The 12,419-nt window shown below is 41.9% G+C and overlaps 2 protein-coding genes across 2 annotated transcripts; both read left to right on the forward strand.

Moving 5' to 3' along the window:
* LOC140859171 (probable mitochondrial adenine nucleotide transporter BTL1) lies at positions 1 to 976 on the forward strand (the record flags this gene model as incomplete). The annotated part of the gene is given in 2 exon segments (XM_073260788.1): positions 1 to 205; positions 457 to 976. Coding segments are annotated over 2 exon segments (456 nt in total), but the record flags the coding sequence as incomplete, so codon positions are not given.
* Positions 977 to 3,622: 2,646 nt separating this feature from the next.
* Positions 3,623 to 5,953, forward strand: LOC105049292 (large ribosomal subunit protein P3). The gene is given in 3 exon segments (XM_010928898.3): positions 3,623 to 3,893; positions 3,896 to 3,922; positions 5,638 to 5,953. Coding segments are annotated over 3 exon segments (369 nt in total). The 5' UTR covers positions 3,623 to 3,722; the 3' UTR covers positions 5,809 to 5,953.
* Positions 5,954 to 12,419: the final 6,466 nt, after the last annotated feature.

Here is a 12,419-nt window from a genome sequence, read left to right on the forward strand (position 1 = left end):
AGCATTAGCCTTGCTTTCAGCAAGATCTACAAGGATGATGGGATTGGTGGTTTATATGCTGGCATTTCACCGACGCTAATCGGCATGCTTCCCTACAGTACATGCTACTATTTCATGTATGAGACAATGAAGAAATCTTATTCCCAGGCAAAGAAGAAGAGATCTTTGGGCCGTGCAGAGCTGCTGATTATTGGGGCTTTCTCAGGTGAGCATTTGGCTTAACCATTCCCCGGTCATTTGTTGTCCTTCTGAATCGAATCCTATGTGATTAAAGAAATGAAATGGTTTTGCCGTTCATTGAAGTTTTGTCTTTTTATTCAGTTGCTTATATTAGCGGGAAGGTTGAAAACAAATGCTTCTTTCTTATCGATCAGAGATCCAAAATAGGAAGGGGAAAAAAAAAAAAACATTCCAATCCATTGACTGTGGTTCATTTTGTTCTCTGCATCTCATCAGGTTTTGCTGCAAGCACAATCAGTTTCCCACTGGAACTGGCAAGAAAGCGGCTGATGGTTGGAGCCCTTCAAGGGAGGTGTCCGACCAATATGGCAGCAGCTCTGTCAGAGGTTATTCATGAGGAGGGTCTGCTAGGTCTCTACAGAGGATGGGGTGCTAACTGTCTGAAGGTCATGCCTGCTTCGGGCATCACTTGGATGTTCTATGAAGCATGGAAGGATATTCTGCTGGTGGACAGACCTCAGCTGTAGACATGTAAGAAATATTGGCCGCTATTATTTCCTGATACTGGATTCCATTGAGATGACTTAATGATGGGGGATGCTAGTTTTTTCTCATTCCACCCATGCAGATTTTTATTGGAGGGAGGCTGGTGAAATGTTTGTGATGGAAAGGATGTGCCCATGGGATATATGTATCACACTTGATTATTTAAATGATGAAACAAAGGATTGAGAGAAGTGAAATGTAGTGGTAAATTGAAAGTCATCAAGTTTTTCAATGAAGTTACTGTTATAAAGCTCTCTTTCTAGCAGAAGATTACTGAGTGAAATCATGGTTGTGGCCTAAAAAAAAAAAAAAAAAAAATCTGCGGTGCTTAAGTTGATGGCGAGTGATGCAACTAATTTCCAATGACCTTTGTCTATCCTGCTTTTTTTTTTTTTTTTTTTTTTGTCTATCTTGCTTGGATAGAAGATCTTGACATTTTTATACCTTTTAGAAAATTCTTCCTGCACTTGCTGCCAGATGGTGCCCAAGTAGAAGGTAATAATATCACCTTGTCTGTGAATTACTTGGCCAAGCAATGATTGTTGAGAATTTATGAAAGGAGATCTGGCATTGTGCATGGCAGTATTTTTCTCATGCCAAAAAATGATCGCGCATATAAATTATTTTGTAAGTAAGACCTTTCGTAAATTTCTGTTTGGCATCATCTTTTTTATTTTTTTATTTTTAAAAAAATAAGTTTATAAAATTAAAGATAATAAAATATTTAATATTTTATTTTTTAATTTATAAAAATATTTTTATTATTTTTTAAAAATAAAAATAATTTTTTTTAAATATTTTGAAAAATAAAAAATTAATACTTTTTATCATCGATACTAATACTATTTCTTTCATTATCATTGCCATCTTTGTTACCATCATTTTACCATAATATTATCATCGCTGCTGCAACTTTTGTTGTTTTTACTGCTGCTATACCAATATATTATTATTATTATTATTAGTTGGGCTGGAAGTGGACTCGGGTCAGTCCGAGACCTATCGGGCCAGGGCGGCTTCGGATCGGGTTTCGGACTCAGCCTGAAACCATTCAGACCAGGCTTGGATCAAAAAATAGGGTCTGTTTTACTTTTGGACTGGGCTGGGGCCTACCTTTGGCCCTATCCGGACCTGGCCTGGGCTCGGGCCCGAATTTAGCCCGATTATAAGCTCAAATTTTCATTCCATCCTTCGATTTCCCTTCAGAGTCCTAATTTTCTCATCGAGGTCTCATCTTGAAGAGCCCTAGTCCCTTCCATCGACCATTGCCATCCTTACTCTTGATCCTTCCTGCTCTCCCGTCGGTCGTCGATCTTCACCGTCAATCTCCTTCCGATCTTTAGTAGCGTCGGGCTCCCCCTTCAGTCTCCTGCAGGTACTCTTCTTTCCACAGGTCCGCTTCCATGGCTCCATTGTGCCCGTTCTCACTCGGACCATTGCTCCTTTGGGCCTCGACTATCACTCTCGAGCCCCCAGCTCCCTCCGACCATTGCTCCCAAGCCCCCGTCTCCCTCTGACCATCGCTCTCTCGGGCTTAGACCATCACTCCCAAGCCCCTGTCTCCCCTTGACCGCCGCTCCCAAGCTCCACTGCCCAGTCTCCCTCGAGCGCCTGGACCTCTCTCAAAGAATCCGACAAGCTCTTCGACAGTGTCGGCGAGGCCTGCGACCGATCTCGTCATCTACACCAGTCTCGACTGCAATCACTGCCGTCTAGCTCCTCACTGTCCACACCCACCCCCTTGAGACTGACGTTATTTTCACCGAAATTGATGGTGCCGTCCAGGCCAAGCTCGAGCTTCAGGAGCCAGAAGGTCATTGTCGTCATCGTCGGAGGCCTAGCAGGCATCATCGTCATTGTGGCTAGCTATCGAAATGGGTTAGGGTTGATTTTTTTTTAATTTTTTAAGAGGAAATCAGGAGTGATATTGGCAGTGGGCTGGCCCAATCTATTTGGGCCGGGCTCGAGTCGGGCTCGTGCTTGGATCTTTTAAAATTTTCTGGCCTAAGTTCAATAAAAAATTTCGAACTGGGCTCGAGCTGGAGTTTGGCCCGATTTGATCAGGTCCACTTCCAGCCCTAATTGTTAGTGCCTCTATCACTATTGTCATCACCACTATCAATTATTTCGTCTCCATCATTATCACCATTGCCATTACCTCAGACATGCCATTATCACTATTGCCGCCACCACCATTATAGTTTTTATCATAGCATCATCTCCATCATCATCATCATCTCTATTATGTTGTCATTGGACCTGTCATCAATACTATTTTGTCATAGCTACAATCATCTAACCATTATAACCACATTTTTTAAGGAAGGAAAAAATAAGAGAGTATACCAAATATGTGTAAATTTTTATTTCCAAAGTATAAAATATTAAAATGATGTGAAATGGCATCTAAAATAGAACTTAATGTTAGTTTTCAAAACCAACAAAGAAAAAAAAATTTATTAACTTTCCTCATGCAAGATCCCACATCATCGAAAAAGAGTTGAAATCAAATTTATGAATCCCAATCGAATCTATGTAAACAAAGAGTCCACGAGTCCGATGATGATGTTCTGGATAAACAGCATCTCTGTTCAGAAAGAAAAATCGACAGAGTTCCACATATCAGTAAGGTGTTTTAGGTTGGAAAAGATACTTCCCCATTGCTATTGGGTTAGTTCCCAACTGCTTTGGCTCCCATCGTTGGCACTCCCACAAGTAGCATTCTAGCGCCCCAACGGTCCGACCCGACATTTGCAGCGTTACTCCCCCGGTGTAGAAAGATTGTTTTCTGACATCCAGATTACCCTGGGCTGCCACGTCGGTATCCTTAAATTGATAAAATTGTTCATGGGCATTTGCGTCTTAATATTAGATTCTCTGCGCCACATAAGAGAGCGTAAGAATTAGGGTTTTTTCCGTCGTATCGTCTTGCGGCGAGAGAAGGGCTTGGCTGCTAGGGTAGAGGGCAGGGTTTCCATCATCTCATCTCAGATCGAATGGGGGTGTTCACGTTCGTGTGCAGGAGCTCCGGCGACGAGTGGAGCGCGAAGCAGCTCTCCGGCGACCTCGAGGCGTCGGCGTTCTCGACCTACGATCTTCAGCGGAAGCTGGTCCAGGCCGCGCTCGCCACCGACTCCTCCGGCGGGGTCAACTCCTCCTTCTCCATGGGTTCACCCCCTCTTCTGCCGTCTTCCAGGTGATGGATCTGGTCTCCCTTCCTTCTCCCCTGTTGTTGATTTCGTTTCCGTATTTTATTTCATTCGAATCGCATCTTCATCTTGGATTAGGATAGCGCTTCGAGGGGAAAAAAAAACGCTTTTTTGTTTTTTTGGGAAAAAAAGTATAGGGGTGTTACGTTACGTTCGATCGGAAGTGTTTTTTTTTTTTTTTAATATTGAAACTGATTTTAGGATCGGATTTCGTTGCTATGATTTATAGCAAATATATGGTTTTTTATTATTAATATTGAAATTGATTTTGGGATCGGATATCGTTGCATGATATATACCATTATAGCTTTCTTGGTCTTCTTGGTTAACGAGAAGAGGAATTTTATCGGGGTTTGAGTTTGTGGTAGGGAATCAAGGAAGACAGTAGATTAATGAAATCTTTGTGCTTCGGAAGTGCCATAGATAAATAATCTGAGAGGTGAGAGTTAGAGAAGTTATAAACATGAAGTCAATTCTGAGAGGAAGTGCAACATGGTAGCTCAAAATGTACGGAAGGACTAATTTGATAGTTTGATAGAGTGTGCATATGTACGTATATGTACATGATGTGGTTCTATTTGTTTTGCAACAGGGTATCGTTAGGTATCTAGAAGCATGACGAGTCCTAGTTGCCAGGAGTGGTGAAATATTGATTTAGAGACAGTAGCAGTATGGTCCTAGTTTATTAATGGTTCCTGGAGCAGATAAGATATAGCGGATTAAAGAAGCATGGTTACTGCAAATTCGGAAGGGGGTTTACAGCCTGGGGTTAGAGATCTTAGCACGGATGCTTTTGCGTTAACTTGTAAATAGGATCGCTTAGCAGATTATTTGTATAAGAGTTCTGGAGTACTTGATTCTTCAATGAAGCTGGGGAACCTCCTAATTAGCTACTAGATTCATTCTCGAAGTAGGACTTCTGGAAAGGTCTAAAAGTCTGGATTATAATGCCTCTTGCACATTTCATTGTCTTCTTAGTGCTTGTTCACTAGATACTGTGATTATGTAGGATGTTATCCTTGCAATGGTGGTTATGCTTTATTAAATGCTTGACAACTTTTGGAGTTTCTGCAAGTTCTCTTTGATTATTTTCAGTTTTCTGGTGGCTGGATTGTGGTAATTTTACATCCTTTTCCTCCCCCTTTATGGTGTTCTATCTTGTAATTTGGTGTGTCTTGTGTTTTGCCATTTCTTTTGGAAAAAAAAAACTGATGTAATTTATTATGATAAATTAATGCCATTAAAATAAGAAAAAAAAAATGGTCATATCTGGTTATGCTAGTGTTAATGTGCATATACATATTTTTTTTGGTGTCATTATGTGAGAACAAAAGTGCAAAAATCATCCTGTCTACTACGCCAAGGGGAGTGTCGTATGTTTGCCACATTAAAATTATATCCATAGGCCAAAGCAGGTTATTTGCTGGTTTCACCTTAGGGTATGGTGAAATCTTTAAACTAGCGGCTGTGTGATCATGTTGGAGACTTGGCGCTTGATCCATATATTCATGCATCATGTTTTCATTTGTTCCTCCTTTTTGTGTATTCAAACCTACATGCCACTCTTTGCTCATGAACAATCCTCTTGTTGAGCAAATTTTATTTTTCAAGAGATCCTTTTCTTGCCTTTTCCTGCACTCTATTACTTGTTTAGTTGCTTTCACATGGTTTGATATTTGAACGCCAATCCTCTGTGCTGCAGGTGATAATTGGTGGAGGTGGTGGTGGGGCATTCATTGGTGGTGCAGCTGCAGGTGGTGCAGCAGCAGGTTCTGCCGCTGGTGGTGCTGCTCCTGAGGCACCTCCCGCTGAGGAGAAGAAGGAAGAGAAAGAAGAAAGTGATGAGGACATGGGATTCTCCCTCTTTGATTAGATTGCTTTCAGGACAACAATATGAGTCTGCAGTTTTGGTTTGCTTTAGACATTATGTTATTGGAATGATCTTCGTATGAAGAAATTAAACGAACATGGTGTGATTAGGACCAGCAGATCCCTGTTTTAAGAATGCTTGTTCACCACATGGTTTCTAGCTCTTTTTCTCTGCTTTAATCTCTCCTTTTTTTTTTTTTTTTTGTTGACTGCCCTGCTTTCTTAATCCTTTATCCGCGATCAGGAGTAGATGGAGGTCGTGGAGTTGAAATTGATTTTGGTAGGTCTATTCCTGAGGAGCCGGTTCTAAGGCCTGTATCACTAAAAATACCTAAGAATGATGATATTGTCTTCGTAGCTCTTGGGGAAATAGCTAGTGTATGAGCCTTGGTGCCTGTCAAATTGGGTGATAGAATGGAGAGAAGGTGAACCGATGTAACTTGAACGGGATCTGTTCTATAGGCTCGGATGACCATATATATGGTGTGGGATGTTGGATCAAGCTTTATGTTCGAAGACTTATCCCATGGTTGATATTGCTTGACAAATATTTTAATGACTTTTAAAGCAACAAGACCTTTCCAAAATAAATGTCTGGTAATATTATTTAAAGAAGCTGTAGGAAATATTATTTGAAGAAGCTGTAGGAAGAAAAAAGGTCAGAAAAAAATATTTTTGAAGAGCTAGAAATCTTGCCTCTCTCTCTCTCTCAAGCTAGGAGCAGCACCAAATCAGTCTCTTGTGAATTTTCTCTGAGATGCCAAAGAATATATGTTAAAAACCCAAAGAATATCAGGTTTTAAGTCTTGCGTTAGGAGGCTTCCAAATCATCCATGTGTGGCTGAGGGTCTTGACTAGTATCGTGCTAATTCATGTGAGTCACATAATCTCGTTGTGCTATGCTACGTGGGAGTAGACCATCATCTTGTCAATATATTATGTCGTTGTTTTTCGAGAAAGAAGTTTGATTCAGCAATATTTTAGCTCATGCCTAATGGAAATTATACTAGCTCTTCTTTAAGATTTGTAAAATTGAGGCACGCTTGGCAATTCGCATAAACTCATTTATAAATAATTAGAGTAATTCTTTGTCCATCATATTTGATGTAGAGAAATGTATCGTTTCATCAATTATGCCACATAACATAATTAATAAAAAAATAAATATTTAATTCAATTTTTTTTTAATTTTTTTGATCAAAATGCTCTTTTTTTATTGAATGCTGTGACATTCTACATAATGTTATGGTATCCTATTTGCTTTTTCATAGTATATAATAGGATGTCATAATATTATTATTATTGCGGCCAACTCTCTCGTCGTCTGTCACAGGAAACGAGAACCTACAAAACAACGTTCACACTAACCAAAGTTGTTTCCGGTGGGGACCCTCTGATGCTTAAGTCAGAGAGGAAGACTGGACAACCGTATTTTTTGAATGAGAAAGGTCGCAGAGCTCAGCTAAAAAGTGACCATCTGATGCTGTTGCTTTACCTCTTTTTTTATAGAAAAGATAGTCATAACCATCGGATATGGTCCCGCATTTTATGATGTAGAATCATTGGGCTGTAATCTCGTGGTGGGTTATTAATTTCCACGGATTATGCTGCGATATTTGAGGGATAACCGTCCATGACACTTATTATACGTCGAATGAGTCGGCCGACTATGCGTCGGAGGTTGATCGTCGGTTAAGAACTCTGAAATATCGATGGTCGAAGTAGTCCACTGTCTGTAGTGTCCGAACATCGATCCTTGCCGATCTTGAGTCGGTGAGGTGTGTTCAGTTGGTCGCTTGAGAGTAGTATCGGCCTGCTTGATTGATGTTCGGTCGGTAGTTTGCTTTCAGGGTCATATCTGTTTGTGGGTCAGAGTCGGGTGTCGGTCGGTCTGCGCTGGAAATCAATCAGTTTATGGGGGTCGGTCGGTTTATCCCAACAGTTGGCCCCCCATTTTTAAGTCCAATGGTGAGTCACCGCATGCATCGCCACGTGGTCAATTGGCCTTGGATGAATGGAGTTATTGTCTGTCATGTCGAATCTCGACTCTGCCACACATTCTTTGGAGTACGGTCGATCAACTACTTTGTCGTCTTTGAGCTGTCGCATCAGCAGGAAGATTTGGTGTCAGACATTGTTTGCGAAAGGTGAGCCGGCGCCAGGCATTATATCGGAAAGGCGAACCGACGTCGTGCAATTTGATTAGATTTTCACCACATGTCGGGATGTTATTGAGTCAGAGCTATACACGTGGATGGAGGTAACGTGGTTTAATTTGATGCAGGTGCATCAACCATCGGGTCGATGACGGGTCCAGATGCTACCACGTGTCATCATTTGGCGTGGTCTCGATCTGGCTACTTTTATCTGGGCCGTTGGCATTTTTCTATATAAAAGACTGTTGTCAGTCAGGTATCCATCCCTCATTTTGTCTCTTCTGATGGGAGAGCTCTGCCAGATAGGTGCTTTCGTGCGAAAACATTCCTTGTCATTTTCTCTTTGAGTTTCTTTGGATTTTTGATAGTTCTTCCAATAGGTGAGATTCCTGCAAGGGGTGGTTGGTCGGAGATTCCGACTAACGACTTCCTATCGGGCCCGAAAGTTCTCTCATTCTCGGATCCGATTGTTGGTCGATTTCGGAAGCGGCATTGCGCTTCGACTGTCGTCAGCTTTTCACTCTTGGTGTCGATGGTGGGGCCAACGATCCATTATCATATATCCCGCATCCCCATCTCAGCTGCACGGTCATCTTTGACGGTGGATGAAAATTTGAAGCCTTCCTTTAGCTTTTGTACGAGGAGGGTGTGGTCGTCGATCGGATGAGACCCTCTCTATTCCCATACGAGTGGGTTAAGCTGTTGATGTGGTTGGCCGAGTAATGTGATCGATCAATCATCTTCACAGCTCAACTCGAGTCGTATCATCTCCCGAGCTGGAAGGTGGAGTTTATTGAAGAAGCCGATTCAAGATGGACCTGTCGATTCTTCAGTGGAGTGAAGGGCGACGATGAAGATTAGTTGGCATTTTCTTTGATTTCTCTTTTTATAAAGAAAGATGTAATCGGACTTCGGTCCAATTTTGTAATCTCTCTTTTTTTGATAATGAAAGAAGTACTTATATTCTGAAATGCTCCTCTGTATCGTCGAGTCTACAATGTCTGTTTGTAGATAATCTCTGAATGTAGATCGTAGATCCGACCATTTTGCAGACTTTGTAGAATCTGTTAGTCACGTAGTTTCCAACGTATTTAGTTAGGATAACGATGGTAAGTCGAATATCCATTACCCGAAGCTTGATCAGGTTTATACGTTGTATTGTTTGATAATTGGTGGCAAACCGAATATCTCTCGATTGGTCGTGACCATGTCGGTATAATTCCAATCCTACCTTGGCCGTCTTGGCATTTTGCCTTTCTTAGTTGATACTAAGTCGGCAAATTTTAGCCAGCTGCTTCAATGGAGAGCTGACTATGAGGGCAGCACGATTTTTGTGGAGAAAGTCTGCATCGCTAGCGCTGGTTTGCAGTTGTAGTCGATAAGTCTGTTCTGCAAGGGAACTGAAATGTAGTCGGTGTCGAGATAGTCGATCCTCTGACTTTTATGGTGAAAGTCGAAGTATATTCGGTGTCGAGATAGTCGATCCTCTTACTTTTACAATGAAAGCCTGCATACTTGATGTCGCTTTAAAATCACAATTAGGACGTTGGTTTTTGCAAGAAGACCGAAATATAGTCGACATTAAAGCAGTTGATTCTCCGAGTAGTTGCATTCGAAAGAAAGTTGAGTAGAATAAAATATTCGTCATGCTTTTATTAGCTAATTATCGAAACAACAACAATATCGTCGTAAAGAGTTTGAATTCTCCGAACATCCTCCTCTGAAAAAGTTATTACATTGAGTTGTTGTCATTTCGTCGACTCTTCTTTGGGAGTTATCCCTCAGTTCAGTCATCCAGAGATCATATAGATGACTCCTACAGTTGGCTGATTATTTATAGCTTCCTCAGTCGACTGAAGGTTGAGTCGGCGGATCCCTCCGATATTTTTCGAGGTAGCCTTATCGTATCAGGGTCTCTATTTCATCCCTGAATTGGATGTATTGTTCGGTGTCGTGGCCGTAGTCACGGTGAAACTGGCAATACTTCCTTCGATCGTGGTTCTTCATTTTCATCGGTGGAGGGTGCCATAGATATTCTGCCCCTTCGATCTCCATGAAGATCTGTGCACGTGGAGCAAAAAGAAGGGTATAGGAATCATATCTGTTATACGTCGGCCTTGGACTCCATCGTTGGGATGAGGCTCGCTTATTAGTCGGGGGCCTACTTGATTCGGTCGGAGCCCCACTCTTCTTTTGCTTTTTCTTCTGACCTTTGCTTTCGATTTGGCACCGGTTAGAGGCTTCTTCATCCGCATGCATGTACTTGTACACGCGCTCCAAGAGTTTAGCATACATTTGAGGAAGAGTCTTGTCCAGTGAATATGTGAATCGAGACCCTTTCAGACCTCTTTTCATAGTCGATATGCCCATATCTTCATTGAGGTCCTTGATCTCGAACGTGACCGGCATTGCATCGGACTATAAAATCTTGGAGTGTTTCAGTCTTTCTTTGTTTGATCGAAAAAAGACTATCTGAGGTTCGTGGCGGCCTCTGACTGATGCTGAAGTGGGCCACGAAGGAATATTTCAGCTGTCCGAAAGAGTGGATGCTTTTCGATCGAAGCCTGGAGTACCCGGCTCGAGTAGCTTTTCGAAGTGTGACCGAAAAGCCGATGCATAGAAGGGTGTCGGTTGCCCCTTAGATTGTTATGAGAGCCATGTAGCTCTCAAGGTGATCAACTGGGTCGGTGAAACCGTCATAGGATTCCATGTGCGGCATCTTGAATCGAGTCAGGAACAGTTCGTCCAAGACATGTCGAGAGAGAGGTTGGGCGGTACAGAAATCAAAATCATTTGAAGATTTCTGACCGTCTATCTGTAGTTGGGCAAGTCGATGGTCAATTTTTTTGAACTTACGTTCGTAGTCTTCGAGCTGCTGGTGGTGAGAAACTCTAGGGGTTGAACCTCCTGATGAGTTAGAGGGAGAAGTAGATGGTGTTCGCGGTCACTTTTTCTTCCTTACTCGATCCAACTGAGAAGGAGAGGGGCGTCGTGAATGGTGGGTGGCGCATCGAGAGTACCATGAGTGCTCCTGCTCGTCCCGATGAGAGAGCCGAGACGACCACTCTGGTGAAGGAGACTGCCGTGGATGATGGCGGCTGTGCCTGGATGGCACCGAATGCGCCACCGATTGCTCTGCCGGCGGCTGTGGTGGCTGGGTCTGCTGTTGCTCGTGGCTTCTGACCGTCTCCGTAAGAACGTTCATTTGCTGCACGATTGCAGCAATCTGGGCGTCCGTGGTGACCACGGATCGCGGAGAACCGGGCTTTGCTAGCAGAGGCAGGGGAGGAGCCTCTTCCCGACGGGAAGAGTGCCTGACCGATCTAGTTGCCGTTGATCATTGAGCTTTGATTTTTGTCATTGCGAGTTGTCTTCTCCCCTACCTGGCACGTCAATCTATTGCGGCCAACTTCCTCATCGCCTATCGTCAGAAACAAGAACCTGCAAAATAACGTCCACACTAACTAGAATTGTCTCCGACAGGGACCCTCCGATGCTTAAGTCAGAGAGGGAGACTGGACAGCAGTATTTTTTGAATGAGAAAGGTCGCAGAGCTCAGCTAAAAAGTGGTCCTCTGATGCTGTTGTCTTACCCCTTTTTATAGAAAAAATAGTTATAACCGTCGGATATGGTCCCATATTTTATGGCGTAGAATCATTGGGCTATAATTTCATGGTGGGTTATTAATTCTCACGGATTACGCTGCGATATTTGAGGGATAACCATCAATGACAGTTATGATACGTCGAATGAGTCGACCGACTATGTATCGGGGGTTGACCGTCGGTTGAGAACTCTGAAATACCGACGGTCGAAGTAGTCTGCTGTTTGTAGTGTCTGAACATCGGTCGCTTGCCGATCTTGAGTCGGTGAGGTATGTTCGGTTGGTTGGTTGAGAATAGTATTGGTCTGCTTGATCGATGTTCGATTGGTAGTCGCTTTTATGATCATGTCTATTTATGGGGCCAGAGTCGGATGTCGGTCGGTCTGCGTTGGAGATCAGTCGGTTTATGTGGGTCGGTCGGTTTATCCCAATAATTATTATGTCCTGTTAGTTTTTATGATATATCAATAATTATTTATAAGATACAATAGGATGTCATAGGATGCAACAAGATGTTATAATATTATTATGACATCCTGTTATTTTTTTATAATATTTCGATAATTATGTATAAGATACAACATGACATCATAAGATGCAACAGGATGTCATAATAATGTCCTGTTAGTCTTTATAATATTTCAATAATTATTTATAGAATGCAATAGAATGTCGTAATAATCTATTAGTTTTTATGATATTTCAATAATTATTTATAAGATACAACAAGATATCCTGTTAGGTTTTATGATATCTCAATAATTATTTATAAGATGCAACCGAATGTTATAGAAGTAAAATAGAGTAAAAAAATAATATTTTAATTAAAAAAATTGAAGAAAAAAATTAAGCTGT

Source organism: Elaeis guineensis, chromosome 7, assembly GCF_000442705.2.
Source record: "Elaeis guineensis isolate ETL-2024a chromosome 7, EG11, whole genome shotgun sequence".
In the NCBI taxonomy this organism is placed as follows: Eukaryota; Viridiplantae; Streptophyta; class Magnoliopsida; order Arecales; family Arecaceae; genus Elaeis; species Elaeis guineensis.